At 34.1% G+C, this 13,506-nt stretch overlaps 1 protein-coding gene across 1 annotated transcript in view; it reads right to left on the minus strand.

The window, feature by feature from the left end:
• LOC145690493 (uncharacterized protein F13E9.13, mitochondrial) overlaps positions 1-13,506 on the minus strand; it is a 39,739-nt gene that overhangs the window by 17,640 nt on the left and 8,593 nt on the right. The window contains exons 2-3 of the mRNA XM_081765417.1: positions 7,291-7,373; positions 3,773-3,913 (exon numbers count right to left, since the gene is read on the minus strand). Of these exons, the coding sequence (XP_081621543.1) occupies positions 3,773-3,913; positions 7,291-7,373 (224 nt within the window). The remainder of the gene's footprint in view (positions 1-3,772; positions 3,914-7,290; positions 7,374-13,506) is intronic.

The following is a 13,506-nucleotide window of genomic DNA, read 5'->3' on the forward strand; positions in this document are numbered from 1 at the left end:
GACGTAATTCATGAAAGTTGTTTTAAAACTCTTATTCATTAGTTTCATATTTGACTTAACTTCAAAAAGTATCTTGTTTATTTCTATTCGAATTTCATTTTGGCTCCCCTGTTGTTAGTCTTCTGGCTCTCACCAAAAAAAGTAACTTAACATCTGTACCATACAACATCGTTACGCCACTTTTGTCTTTTTTTTTAAATATAAATATAATAAATCTATATTAAGAATTTGCAATAATCCAATAAACATAAAATCACTTCCTTCCAAATTATATTACCCGTACTTAATTTTGATTTGGATTTATTGCCTTATGTTATAGGCCCACTGATATAGAACATGTTAAATGTATTTAATATAGAGTACAGACCTATTACAGTATTAGAAATATATGAAGAGGGAAAATATAACATTCAAATTTCAATTTCATCGTCAGGTTATATTTATAGGTTATAGAGATGTACTAAAACAAGAATAGAAAGATTCAATATACAAGTTTTATTTTCGAAACTAAAATTTAGTCCTAATAAATTATATTGTGAATCTCATTATATTTTAGAAAAGATACAAAATGTATGTTCACGTATAACAAGACTTAAACATTCTCATTTCCTTAACAAGCTCTGTGTCCAAGTTTCTAGGAAGTGTTCCAAAAGGCAATGTTAAGTATGCCCTAGAATCATGGCATATCTCAGGGGAGTATTTTAGCGTTATTGTTCAAATAATTCTCCGACACAAATCGTAGTCCCACTATTGTTTGCTTCACATCTCCATATTCTTTCTCATTGAGAAAACATTTGTGTTGTGTTCAAAATTATCTAAACAGACCTTTCTCATTCTTTAGTACTTTCAGAATCTAGAAAAATATTATTTCCCACGTTCTAATAAATCATACAATCAGTCCTTCATCATATTCTAGTCGAGTCTTACTATAGGATTTCTATCTTGGCAGAAACTAACATGGTAACTATCATTATAAACGTCTATTCCTAAGTGTCTATCTTACAACTCACTCACATATATCTTAAAAATTGAGTGTATTTCTCTGTGATTTTTTTAATAGTAAAGTTTGTAGACCTAACTTTAACACAGACACTATCAGGCATATTTTGTTAAGATTAACTAATATTCATCTATAATATGCCCTAGGAATCCTACAAGGATTTTTATATTCCTAGTTAAATTTCGGCAACCAATCCTGTTGCCTTCGACGGCTAGTCAGTAATGAAGAACTTCGGCTTCACAAATATTTTATACAATTTATTCAACTTATTCCTTCTTCCACACAAAACCTTAAAATCAGAATAAGCTATTAAAATTTTAGTGATCACTACATGCCTCTCTACTCGCTCCTAGTTGCTCAACTAGGACTACCTATATAAGCGCAATCTACAATATACTTTTAATACGCGTTCCATACAATATGGAATGTTTTACTTTGCTTCAATTCACGTGCCTTCTGCTGATTTTAGCATTGTGTGTGGTAAAAGGACTAAGCTGAATAAGATGTAAATACTATTTGTGATGTTCAACCTCTTTATTTCTGACTCGCCGTCGAAGGCAACTAGATTGGCTGCCGAAATTATACAAGGAATATACAACTCTTTTCAGGTTTTCCAGGGAACATTATATTTAAATAGGTAAATGTTAGTTTATAGATCTAACTTAATTCTTTAATTAATTATCCTTTATACGCTCTACCATATATTATATTAAGATTTCACGGCAAGTTAAGCGCTTATGAATGCTTTCTATGATGATTTTAACCCTGCGTTACGCGCACTAGAAAAGTTGCACTAATGCCCGCGCACAGACTTAGAGATCGTGTTTTCTTTTTATTGCTAAAATTGGATTATATAGAAAAAGAAACGTTGAAATTTATGGCAAACTTTAATATTACATAAAATAGCAAGTATGCTAGTGGTAATTACATGTTTTATGTAATTACATGCCTACAATAATAGGTGTACTTCAAACATGTCAACTAAAAACTTATAATTATATATCTAACTACAAAAGAAAAAAACTTTTTACTGGAAATAACTTATCAAAAAACATTGCTTTTGGGCCAGTATGCTCCCCACAGATGTATCTCCTGCATCTGATACTTGTAAATCTGTTTTTTCTCTTCTGCTTCCACGAACAAATCGAACATCTTCCAACATTACCTTCGACAGTTGCAGGTTGCTGATGATCTGGAACTCCAGTGGCTCTTCGAACCCTCATTTACAGTTCACAAAGAAGGTTTGTCTTCGCTACTCTGAGGGCTGGGTGGGGTAGAAAGGAAACTATACGGACTGGTCACACGTGTTGCCAACTTATAGCGATGTAATAGAAAAAAAAAACTACGCCCAGACCGTGAAATTGTGCGCGAGTAACGCAGTTTTAAATAACGATATTTCACTTGGGTCCAACGCTTTGTGATGAGGAGAAATAGCTTCGCCACTGACATTCCCATTAAACGTCAATCAATCAACATCAGTTTTGGTAAGTGTGTATGTTAGCGTTACATAGTGTTAACGAATATGTTACATGGTGGATTGATGCCGCTTTGGTATAATTTATAGTAGATATATAGCCATAGTTTCCAAAAAGCCTTCCTTAGAAGCCCTTACAGGTCAAAAATATTTTTTTTACGTTTCGAGTAGAGAACTTACAAAGAGAAGATAGAGGGCTGTTTTAAGATTAGATAAATTCAAAAATATACTGTAAAAATGCCCTGTAAATAAGAATTTATACATAACAAAAGATATAGAATTTTTAAAAGTGATTAAATGATACATGTGCGTGAGTTTTAATATGTACATATAAGCTAAAAAGTAAATAGGATAAATAAGTGCTATTTACACTCATTTTCTTTTAGAGTTTTAGACTTCTTTCGGGACAATATCAACTTGAGGACAACTCACTTTTATCACTTGTGGAAACAACATTACAAAAATGAATTTTACTTTGGCTGTGTATCATTAAATCCATGGAAAATTATCAATTGTTGTTAATCGTGATTTCAATATTTGAAACATTTAATTATTTTCCTGTTATAAAGGATAATTTAATATATTGTAAATCACACTGCTAAGTTTTGAGCAACAAGAAAAGTAGTGGATTTTTTTTTTCATTTCTTGTCGGAATAAAGACAAAGATAATTTTAAAAAAATGTCTTTTTTTCCACTTGTGATTCAATGTTTTGGGGGACACCGTAGTAATCTAGTGGTTAGAGTATTGGATTCATGTCCGCGCAGGCCGGTAGCCAGCCCAAAAATGTAGGGGGGCCCGGCTGAAGTTAGGGGGGGCCAATCCAAAAATAGTTCATCACCATATTATAGTTCATCTGCAAGCCTACCGTAAAAATTTTAGGGGGCCGCAAAAATTTAGGGGGGTCCGCCCCCTAGACCCCCCTGGATACGGGCCTGTGTCCGCGTGGTCCCGGGTTCGATTCCCGGCCGGTGCTTCCCCAATTTCCGACTTCCACCCAGCTTGTTGTGAGCCAAACTGGGAAGTCACGTGAATAAAAGTCGTGAAGGCCACTAGGTCTAGATAGCTCCCGATATGCCGGGTAGCGATAAGGCAACGCGGCGCGGCGTGCTAACCACGTGCTAACCTACGTCGCTAGACTGGACGTAGTTCTACCAATCGCTAACAGATGGCGTGGAGCGCCTCAGGCCCACAAATCGGACCGTTACGCCAAGTGTGTTTTTATTTTTATTTTATTCAAGGTTTTATGTATAAGTAATACACAAGGAATAAATAAAGTTACAATGTCTTAAATGCCCACCTGAACTCCACAGTGAATGGTCGATGGCAATATTTTACGAACTTCTGTACAAATTCTCGTCATCACGGCAACTACATCTGGTCCCATATCTTTTGGTTGCAAGTAAGGTATATCGTTCATATTTTCCACTAACACGGCATCCTAAAACAAGAACTCATGCATGTTAAATAAATATTATTCATTATTATTCATTCATAAATATTATTCATTATTCACCTCATAAATGAATAAAATTTATTTATTCACTTATGAGATAAAGTTAATTGCCATATAGAGTGCTATGCACTAGTTAAACACGTCAAATAATTATTGCGCACAGATACTGCACAGTGCGATAAATATATTGGATGATGTGGTAATGTTCATTCAAATTAATTTAAATTTACTCTTGAATGCCATGTAATCTATATGTTTTTTTTTTAACACAGTAAAATAATTCTACAGATCAACTTACGAACTAATAAAAAGTCAAAATAAAAAGAACAGTTTAGGAAAACTACAAGGTGAGGCAAGAATAAGTTTACATACCCAAAAATTAATATTTAAATACGTTCATTATGTCCACATTCTGTTGGAATGCATGCCTTCATTCAATACTCTCAATGGCTCAAGATTTTTGTTAATATGAATAGAATAGAATATTTTATTTGTCATTTAGTCTGTATACAGCTAATAGACAACGTCAAATGAAGTTATACAAGTACATTTCTGAACCTATGCCAATATATTTTTATCTTCCTTAAACTCCTTCATATTATTATAGGGTACAGCAACTAATCTATCATACACTTTGCTTTTAAGTTGAGTAATAGGTAAGTTTTATATGTGTATTGGTAGTCTGTTCATAAATTTTATACCTTGTATGGCAGAGTGATTGGTGACTTTTGTGATTGAAAACTTCAAATAATTCAGGCTTTGAGTTTTTTCGAAAACATAATGGCCAAACCTTCCTACGACTCCGTGGGTGATTATAGTTCATTGAGTTATTGCTATAAGCATCAATAAAATAGATAGAATTGTAACAACTAATAGGAAATCAATAGTGATAAAACTACTTCCTACCTGATGCATATTCATGAAAAGAAATAATAATAATTAGAAGAAACTATTACATATTTGAGTTAAACTGTAAATTATAATAATATTTGAATGCTACATATTGAAATATAAAATTATAATAATGTAACAATTTAAATTATATCACAATTATTGTATAATTCCCTAAATTCGTGCAAAACTAATGACGAAGGCATAGTTTAGGAAAAAAATAGTAAACAAGTACATATATAAGTAGTTGGTTACTGTTGCACAGGGCCATAATCAGAAGCAAATCCTAAAAGGGAAAATGTAAATTATAATACTTCTGTACGTAAGTACTCGTACATGCAAGTTCAGCTAGGCGAACCACTAGAAATCCTAATGTAATACGAAAGATTTCAATAATTTATGTATTCCCTTATTAATGGATTTTTACTGCGAAATATGAGATATATCAGACTGCACGTAGGCGTAACTCCACTTTAGCCACTAACAACAGCCATTTGCACTGAAAGCAAAGGAACAAATATTCCTTAATAATTCGCAATACTAGAAATATTTCTAAAAGAATATGCTATTTTAAGCACATATTTAATTTCGTTTATTATATTTTAAAATATATTCAATTCTTTTTCCAGTTTTGTTATCCAAAAATGCGGGCATCATACATCAAAACTGCATTGAACAAAAAAAAAAAAAAAAGTGAAACAAGCATATAACATTTCTAATAATTTCTGAAAATACTCGAAATGATTCTTCCTTTGAAACTTATAGTCAGAGAAAATCTCCCGATTGGAATTAGATAGGAGAAACAGTTTCATATTGGAAGAGGCAAAAGTTTTAGTTGGAACTATGAAAGGGCGAAGAATATCAGATGAAACGTGAGGAAGATACTAGTCGTTAAGATCTATCAAGATACTGGTCGTTATAATTGGAAAGTAAATATTTTACAGAACGAATAAGTCTTTTAATTCAATCATGTAAACCTGGTATATATTTGATTTTTTTAAAATTTATTTGTTTGAAGCCTATGTATATGTCTTTACTTGCCCTGAGTCAGTCTTAGACTCAAAGGGAGGACAAGACTCTTTTAGTGCATTTTTATGTCTTCTAAACTTTCGATGCTAATTTGAATCATTATAGGCTTATTTATTAAGTTTTGAAACTTCATAAGCTTTTGAGAAACTTGTTTCTATATCCAAAAAGCTTTCTCTCCTTATATTTTTAATATGACCGCAAATGTATTTTCATGGTCCTCTAAAATTTCGAAAGTTATCAATTGGACCTCTGCCTAAAAGTTCTCAAGGTGGTTCAGTTTATGATACTTTTCTCTATTTTTGTGTTTGGAGTTTACAAGAATACCCCTTTAAATGAATATCATTTTCACGAAGTCGTCTTCAAAGAAATTTAAAAGTGAATAAAACAAAAAATACCATCTACCATACCCTTTTATGTAATAGTTTTAGGCATGATTTATGAATTCCAACTGGATGTTCGTATATTTCTCAACAAGTGCGTATTGGATATATCAGTTTGATACGGATATTGGTAGGAAGAGCATGAAGATGGGTTGGGGAAGTTCTCCAACATACTTATCATATTTAAACATTAGAAAACAGTTTGAGACAAATAGTTTCTTTCAGTATTTCCAACGGCATTGAAATAGAATGCAAGAACTCAGAAGAATAGGTTAAACTGCCAAGATGGTACATGTCGTTTTACTTTATATATATATATATACTAGCAGCGTTCACCCCGCTTCGCTGCGGTCACCCCGGAACGCAATAAACTTTGTTACTTAGATAATTTTTACTTTTTCGCTTTCAAGTGATATGATAAAAACCATAGAAGATTGCAGTAAATCTTAACATTATATCGCCTGTCATTTATGTTAACCCGCCCCGCTTCGCTGCGGTCATCCCGGTGCTGGCATATTGTAAAAGTGTCTGTAAAAATAAGCAAATCAATTAAAAAATTTTAAACAGAAGATTCAAGCTATTTTCCGCTGTATATCGCCTGTCATTTATGTTAACCCGCCGAGTGACACGGTCATGCGGGTTGCATATAAATACGTTTATTTTTACCTATGATGAACTAATAACAAAGGATTTGTACGTTATGGACACTTGAATGGTCAATTATCTCAAGACACTGGTAATTAAAAATTAAAGTGATATGATAAAAACCATCTAGGGTCCAAATCCTAATAACCCCCCAAAAATGAAAGAAATTGGTTCAGCCGTATTAGCGTGATGAGCGGACAAAATTTTGTACGTTCTCTTATATATATATATATATATATATATATATATATATATATATATATATATATATATATATATATATATATATATATATATAAATCAGTAACAGTTCTAATTTTGTCCAATATCATATCGCTAGTATAAGAAATAAAACTTTTCTTTCATGTCATAATATTTCGACTCTTCTCTCACAACATATCAGTAGCACACACTTACAATTGCTGTACTTCTGTAGATCTCAGCTTCGGTACAAGCTTTGTCTATCAGCTTCTGCACAGTACTATCATTCCTTGGAGTTCCTGGAAATAAAGAACGAAACTTAATACCACATCTGGTCACATTTTAAGTATGATGGTTAAAAGAATAGAAATCCTAATTTCTGCTTTATGTTGGATATCTAAGTTGTTCGCAAATAAAATAACCCAAATGCATACAATTATTAATCATGATAATATATATGGACTTACTGTACATAAATACTATATACTTATGAGTACTTACAGTGATTCAGCTCTCCCGTGTGTATATAGTTATCATATGCGTTTTCGAGCCAGAAGACCGGCTTCTGTTCCCGGTGGAAGGTGGACACATGTGCTTCCAATCAGACGTTAAGCTGTAGATCCATGTCTCGTAAAGTTTCGATGTTGAACGGAAAATTAAATTAAAAATGAATCGTGAACCATTTACAGCGACTGGAAGTAACGGACCACCAAAAATGATAACCATGCGTTTTAAATATTGTGCAATGATGAATATGGGATGTTTGACATCTTTTGCGTTTTGGAGAAAAAATGGTGTCCTGAGACTTCTAACTTCCTCTAATGCTGGGAACTCGTGTAAGAATAGCGAGTAGGAATTCATGGATCTGGTCTAATCTTCGTACACGAAATCTTTTTTAACGTCACCGGAGTTATGTCCTTCGGCTAAAGGAGATAGACCGTCAATAAAGTGAGTCATTTTGAAATAGTTGGAGAAATGAAAAAGTGAGAGGAAACGGGAGAATACTCACACAAGATACGATGTTGTGTTGGTACACAAAAAAGGTACCGACAGGTGATAGTAGTTCGAAACACGTTATACAGAATGTTCAAAAACATACAGTGCTTAACTTAATGCCATACAAACAGATGATCTGATGGGTAGTTGATCGTATGGATACTGAACGTCTATCTGGAGTATGGTATCTCACGACATAGAAATAGCGATACTCCTCAGACCAGAGGCTAACGGGATGTGTGGCTTATTGCCCCTTGCCACCAATACCAGAATACGAAGTGCGCGTCTTGTAGAGCAAGTGCAGACACACACTGCATTTTTCCGTTCACCTACATGACTATACAGGCGAACACATTGCCACTGTTTTCGAGACAAAAACGACTCATCGATTAACACCATCTCCTTTCATTTGCTTAAGTACTGTAGTCCCTCCCGAAATCAGCAAACAGGATTTGTCAGCAATAAGTATGAGAGAGAAATGCGAGAATTTAGACCTATAGCTTTCGATTGTTTAGTGTTTGGGAGATTAGTTGGGTGAGCACGGTGGCTCTGATTACACTTGCAGTTGCCGTCCTGTTAGTTAGTTATCCAGGCGATCTCGGGAGCACTGGAGAACATGTCTTCCGTGGGAAACCCTCTGTCTAGCATCGTGTATGCCACCAGTAGACCATGAGCACCTTCATCTACGCAAGCGATGATTCTGCAGAGGACTACCAGTTTGTCATAGCCACTTTATTTAATTTGGTATAGTTAATTTCTCTAGAATTTATCCAGAGAAGATAATTTGCTGATGGGATAAATATGATTTGACCCAATCTGTTTAGGACAAAGCTACTACGATTTTGTTAAATATAAATCCATTAAATTTATATTATGGAATACATAATTAAGAAAAATCAAAAAAGTTAGTTTAAACATGAGATGTGTTTCGTTGTGCCGATTTTCTCGAAAAGATTCTCGGACAGATTTTGTCCATGTATCATGTTTCATTCATAGCCATATAATATAGAACAAGATATAAAATATTTTTAAAAGAAAAAGTCAGAAAATATAGGGAAAGAATGGTAGAGTGATTTGTTTTCTGAAAGTAACTATAATAATTTTATATTTCACATTCATTACCACACCTACAACCAGGGCCGGATTAAGATTCTTAGATACCCTAAGCATTTACAATGTAATTCAAAATATAAACAATAATAAATAAATCATAATAACAACAATAATAAGTCATAAAATAAAATGTTATTTATTGCATTTAAACAAAATTTACAGTAAGCAGGAAAATAATGTTTATTTTTGTATACTTCCAATTTATTTATATTTGAAACCTCATACCATTTTGGAGTGAGACAAATCATGCGTCTGCAATACGTTGCCAAATCTCATATCTAGTGTGTGAGACCTTGTGCAATCATGGACCAGATGTGTTTAATCGCGGAAAGATCAGGTGAACGCGCCGACCAAGGAAGCAGTGGACTATCCTGTCAGTCCAGGAAGTGTTATCTTGTTATAACGTGGCTCCATGTAAGACCTGCAGAATAACCGGGAGCAATACTCGTTGATGTACAGTTAGCTGGTCGAAGAGCCCTCAATGCTTATTAGATGCGAGTGTGCACGAAATCCAATGATACCTCATACCATAACGTCCGACACCGGACCACGGATGGGGGGGGAGACGAGGAGGACGCGTCCCCCAATATTTTGAAGCACAAAATATACAATATTTTATTCTAATTTAATTTATTCACTAACTGCAGAATAACATATATATATAATCATTATTATATTTATTTGGAATATAATATTCAGACTGTGAAACGATTTTTAACAGAGTTCTTGATTGGGGTCTATACCTCAGGGGGTCCGTGAAGATAAGCAGCAAAGTAACAAATGGAATCGAGATAATAAACAAGTTGGGCTGTGTGGTACCATTTAAATCATTTCTGTGATGTCCCCTACAAATTTTACATGCCAGAGACGCTAGTGCACCGGAGCGAGGTGGTGATCAGGCATCGTTCATCCTGTTACCACGGAACTGATCGAACGGACAAGACCATCATGATTTGCAAAGTAAACAAGGTTTGTTCGAGAAGAGTATGTCGAGTTATTCGGTTCTCCATGTGCGACGTTCGAGGCATCATTGCAAAAGGAGACTTATACTATACTGTGTAGTTAAAGAGCGCCGCAGCAATGGAGGTATGCAAATATGTTCCGAATCAATCAGACAAAGTCGAACTGTTCGTGAGAATACTCGTCGCTGCGCAGCAACTCAGAATTCGTGTGTCGTTGCTCGAGGTCAATTGACAGAACATGGCCCCTACAAAATTTATTTACACAAAATAGGAAGCTACAAACACAGAGTGTGAATGCGGACAAGAAGAAACAACTCCAAATACACGTTGTATTAAAATGTATACAGATTTTATATGTGGATCCTAAACATCGACGTCAAGACATCTATTCCATATTTGCATCGCTATGGCTGCATTCTATCCAACACAAGCATCAATTTCGAAGGAGGATAATTACAATATATTATTATTTTTTTTTTTTTTTCGATCCAAGCTGAGAACTCGCTGGAATTCTTTCCGCATTCAACGATCCAGATACATGTTCTTCACGCCAACACTTGGCTACTACTGAACAATACCATTCTGCTCAAGTAACCAAATGAATGTTGGTCAACGGTTGATTTTCGGCAGACTTACCGGTATCACTTTTTAATGGTCACTAACACGTTGAAGATGCCCCCTTTGCCGCAGTAATTTTCAACTAACCAATTTTCACCGGACCATACTGAAAACCAGTTCTCAACTTAACCACCAAAAAATAAACGTTGGGAAGACGGTGAATATTGCTTGGTTGTATTTATACAACAAAATTAGCAACCATAAATTGTAGTTGAATTAAAAGTAACGATTAAATAGTTGAAATTAACGGTTTTGACTACTGTAAACTTTTTGTATCCCAAAGTTGTTTTACGCACGAAACATCAACTCAATCACAACGTAACATTGGACCATTCTATGGTTAATTGGGTGGTCTTATTTTATTATTCATACTTTCCATTGATAAATATAAAAATCTGTGATTTTTGAAACTTTATTAAAATACAAAAATCAATGGAGTTGATTTTACATACTAATTCATATAAGCCGATATTACCCTACAACACTTTTCAAGTGTCAAGAAAAGAGGAGGTTACGTTTATTTCTAGTAGTAGTCTACGCGTTGATCACGCGCGCATTCAGAAGTTTTTGTTGCGGAGGTCCAAAGTTGAAAGATTGGAGGGATTCTGACCAGGTGAGTTCATCACGCCATTTGAGTTCATACCTGGTGCAGACCAGGAGTAAAAGTGAAGGGAACGCGGGCGAATGTCGTTCTCCCACTTCCAAAAATATCTATGGTGTTCCACCACTTTCTAAAAAAATTACAATAAGCAAAGATAGGCATGAAGGCCAGTGTGACGTCAAGCGTCGCCCTATCTTTTCAGATTCACTTTTATTCCTGGTGCAGACAAAAACTCAAGTATATTATTTAGGCGTTGAAATGAAGTATTCTTTGAATATATTAAGACAAGTATGAATATGTATTTTGCTTGCGAAAATTTCTATATATTATTTGTCGAAGTAGTCCGTTTATTTTGCAATAATAATAAAAAAAAAACTTATTTCATTAAAGCAGTGGCGGTTTGTGAGGGATGTCACATCGGCAAAAATTACACTTTTATCGCTACAAGAGAACGGAAGAAATCTTATTTAATATTCTAATGATTGTATACAAAATTTTAATTTTTACCGGTGTAACTTTCCTCACGCAGTGATTTATCTACACCCCCATCACCCCCCTAAAATTTTCGGACACCCCCCGAATAGAATTCCTTACACTCCCGCACCTAGGGGTGCAGTATTAAAAAGATTCATTCTCGTTCTGCCTAAAGCCCTCCAGGACTTTGTAGAAAATATTTTAATTGATTTTATCTTTAGGCAGAACGGGAATTCCGCCCTGCCTAATCTTTGGAGACAGGGAATTCTGTGCGAGGAGGAAATGTTTAGGGAAATGCAGTACCGAAAAACTTGACTCCTAGCGTATTTGTATGCAGATTGGAACTCATGTATAAAATGACTCTAGTAACGAGGGCGGGAACTAAATCCAAGCGGTCAAAATGCACGGAAAATTCTGACGAGGACAAAATCCGTTATCTTTCCCTTCAATTGTCATATATTCTAAAATGTTATCTGTATTTTTTCAACTGAAATAACTTTTTCTTTCTTTTAAAAAGCTGAAAACTCAATAAAAAGTAAAAATGTTGTAATAAAAGGGCAGATTAGCTTTAATTACTTTCATACATTCCCATATAAAAAGTTCTGGGTATTCCTATTTATTATACCTTAATAAATACTTGGGTATTACAGTAAGACCATTCATTTTAATTACGAAAAGTAACTGTGATGCTATTTGATTTTAAAAATGTCGTTCTTGTGTGGTAGCATATAGCATTCTTTTATTTTGAGTAATGCATAAATATTTATTTTAATTCTGAAATACTGGTCAAGCAAATGTGAAATATATACTTAACTCTAACAGTCTTACGTCTTTTATTGGGTTTTCAGCATTTTTTTAAAAAGTGTAATTTCCGTAAAGTGAAGAATTTCAGATAACATTTTAGATGCATAACCGGGGCTTCAAGTTTCGCCTATTCAAGATTCGCCTAATACCTCCTAGCTATGCAAATGTCAATCAAAGCGATGACACGGAGTTAATTTTCTTATTAGGCGAAAGTTGGATTATTTAAAGAACTTGGTTTAGCTCGCATATGTTGGTAGTCCTGCATCTTATTGATAGTTAATATTTCCTCTTAAAACTATTTTCGCACTCTTATTAAATAGTCCAGTGTAGAGAAAAATTTTGACAAACCCAGCAAAAATTAGTAGCTTAATGAAATTTGCAGGATAGTTTACTTTCATATCCTGAAAGTCCTCGACAATATCTCTTGAGCTTTATTCAATATGATTGCCATATCCAATTTGACCGCTACAGTCTATAGAACAATTGTTTTCCTTGATTCTTACCTTAGATTCAATTCTACGGTTTTGGAACTTATAACAAAACATTTTCTAAATAAAATTCCCTTTGTTTGATATATAATTCATCTTTGTAGATCAGGTAGTTACAAATGATACAGTATATAAAGTTACAAATGATACAGTAGGTTTGTATCTCTTAACCTGGTATTTGTGTTTCTTTCATGCGTGTTTTCCTGAATTCCTTGTTTTTTTTATACATATAATATGTATGTAAGAAAATTAAAGAAAATATGTCAATATGCCATCATTACAATTGTTATAGATGACACATTTGAGAATAATGTGGCATTATACGGTAGTTTCTATAAACTTACTTAGCAAAATAGTCCGTAGAGAAAACGTTATT

The sequence above is a fragment of the Thermobia domestica genome, chromosome 7, assembly GCF_964235325.1.
Source record: "Thermobia domestica chromosome 7, izTheDome1.hap1.1, whole genome shotgun sequence".
NCBI lineage: Eukaryota > Metazoa > Arthropoda > Insecta > Zygentoma > Lepismatidae > Thermobia > Thermobia domestica.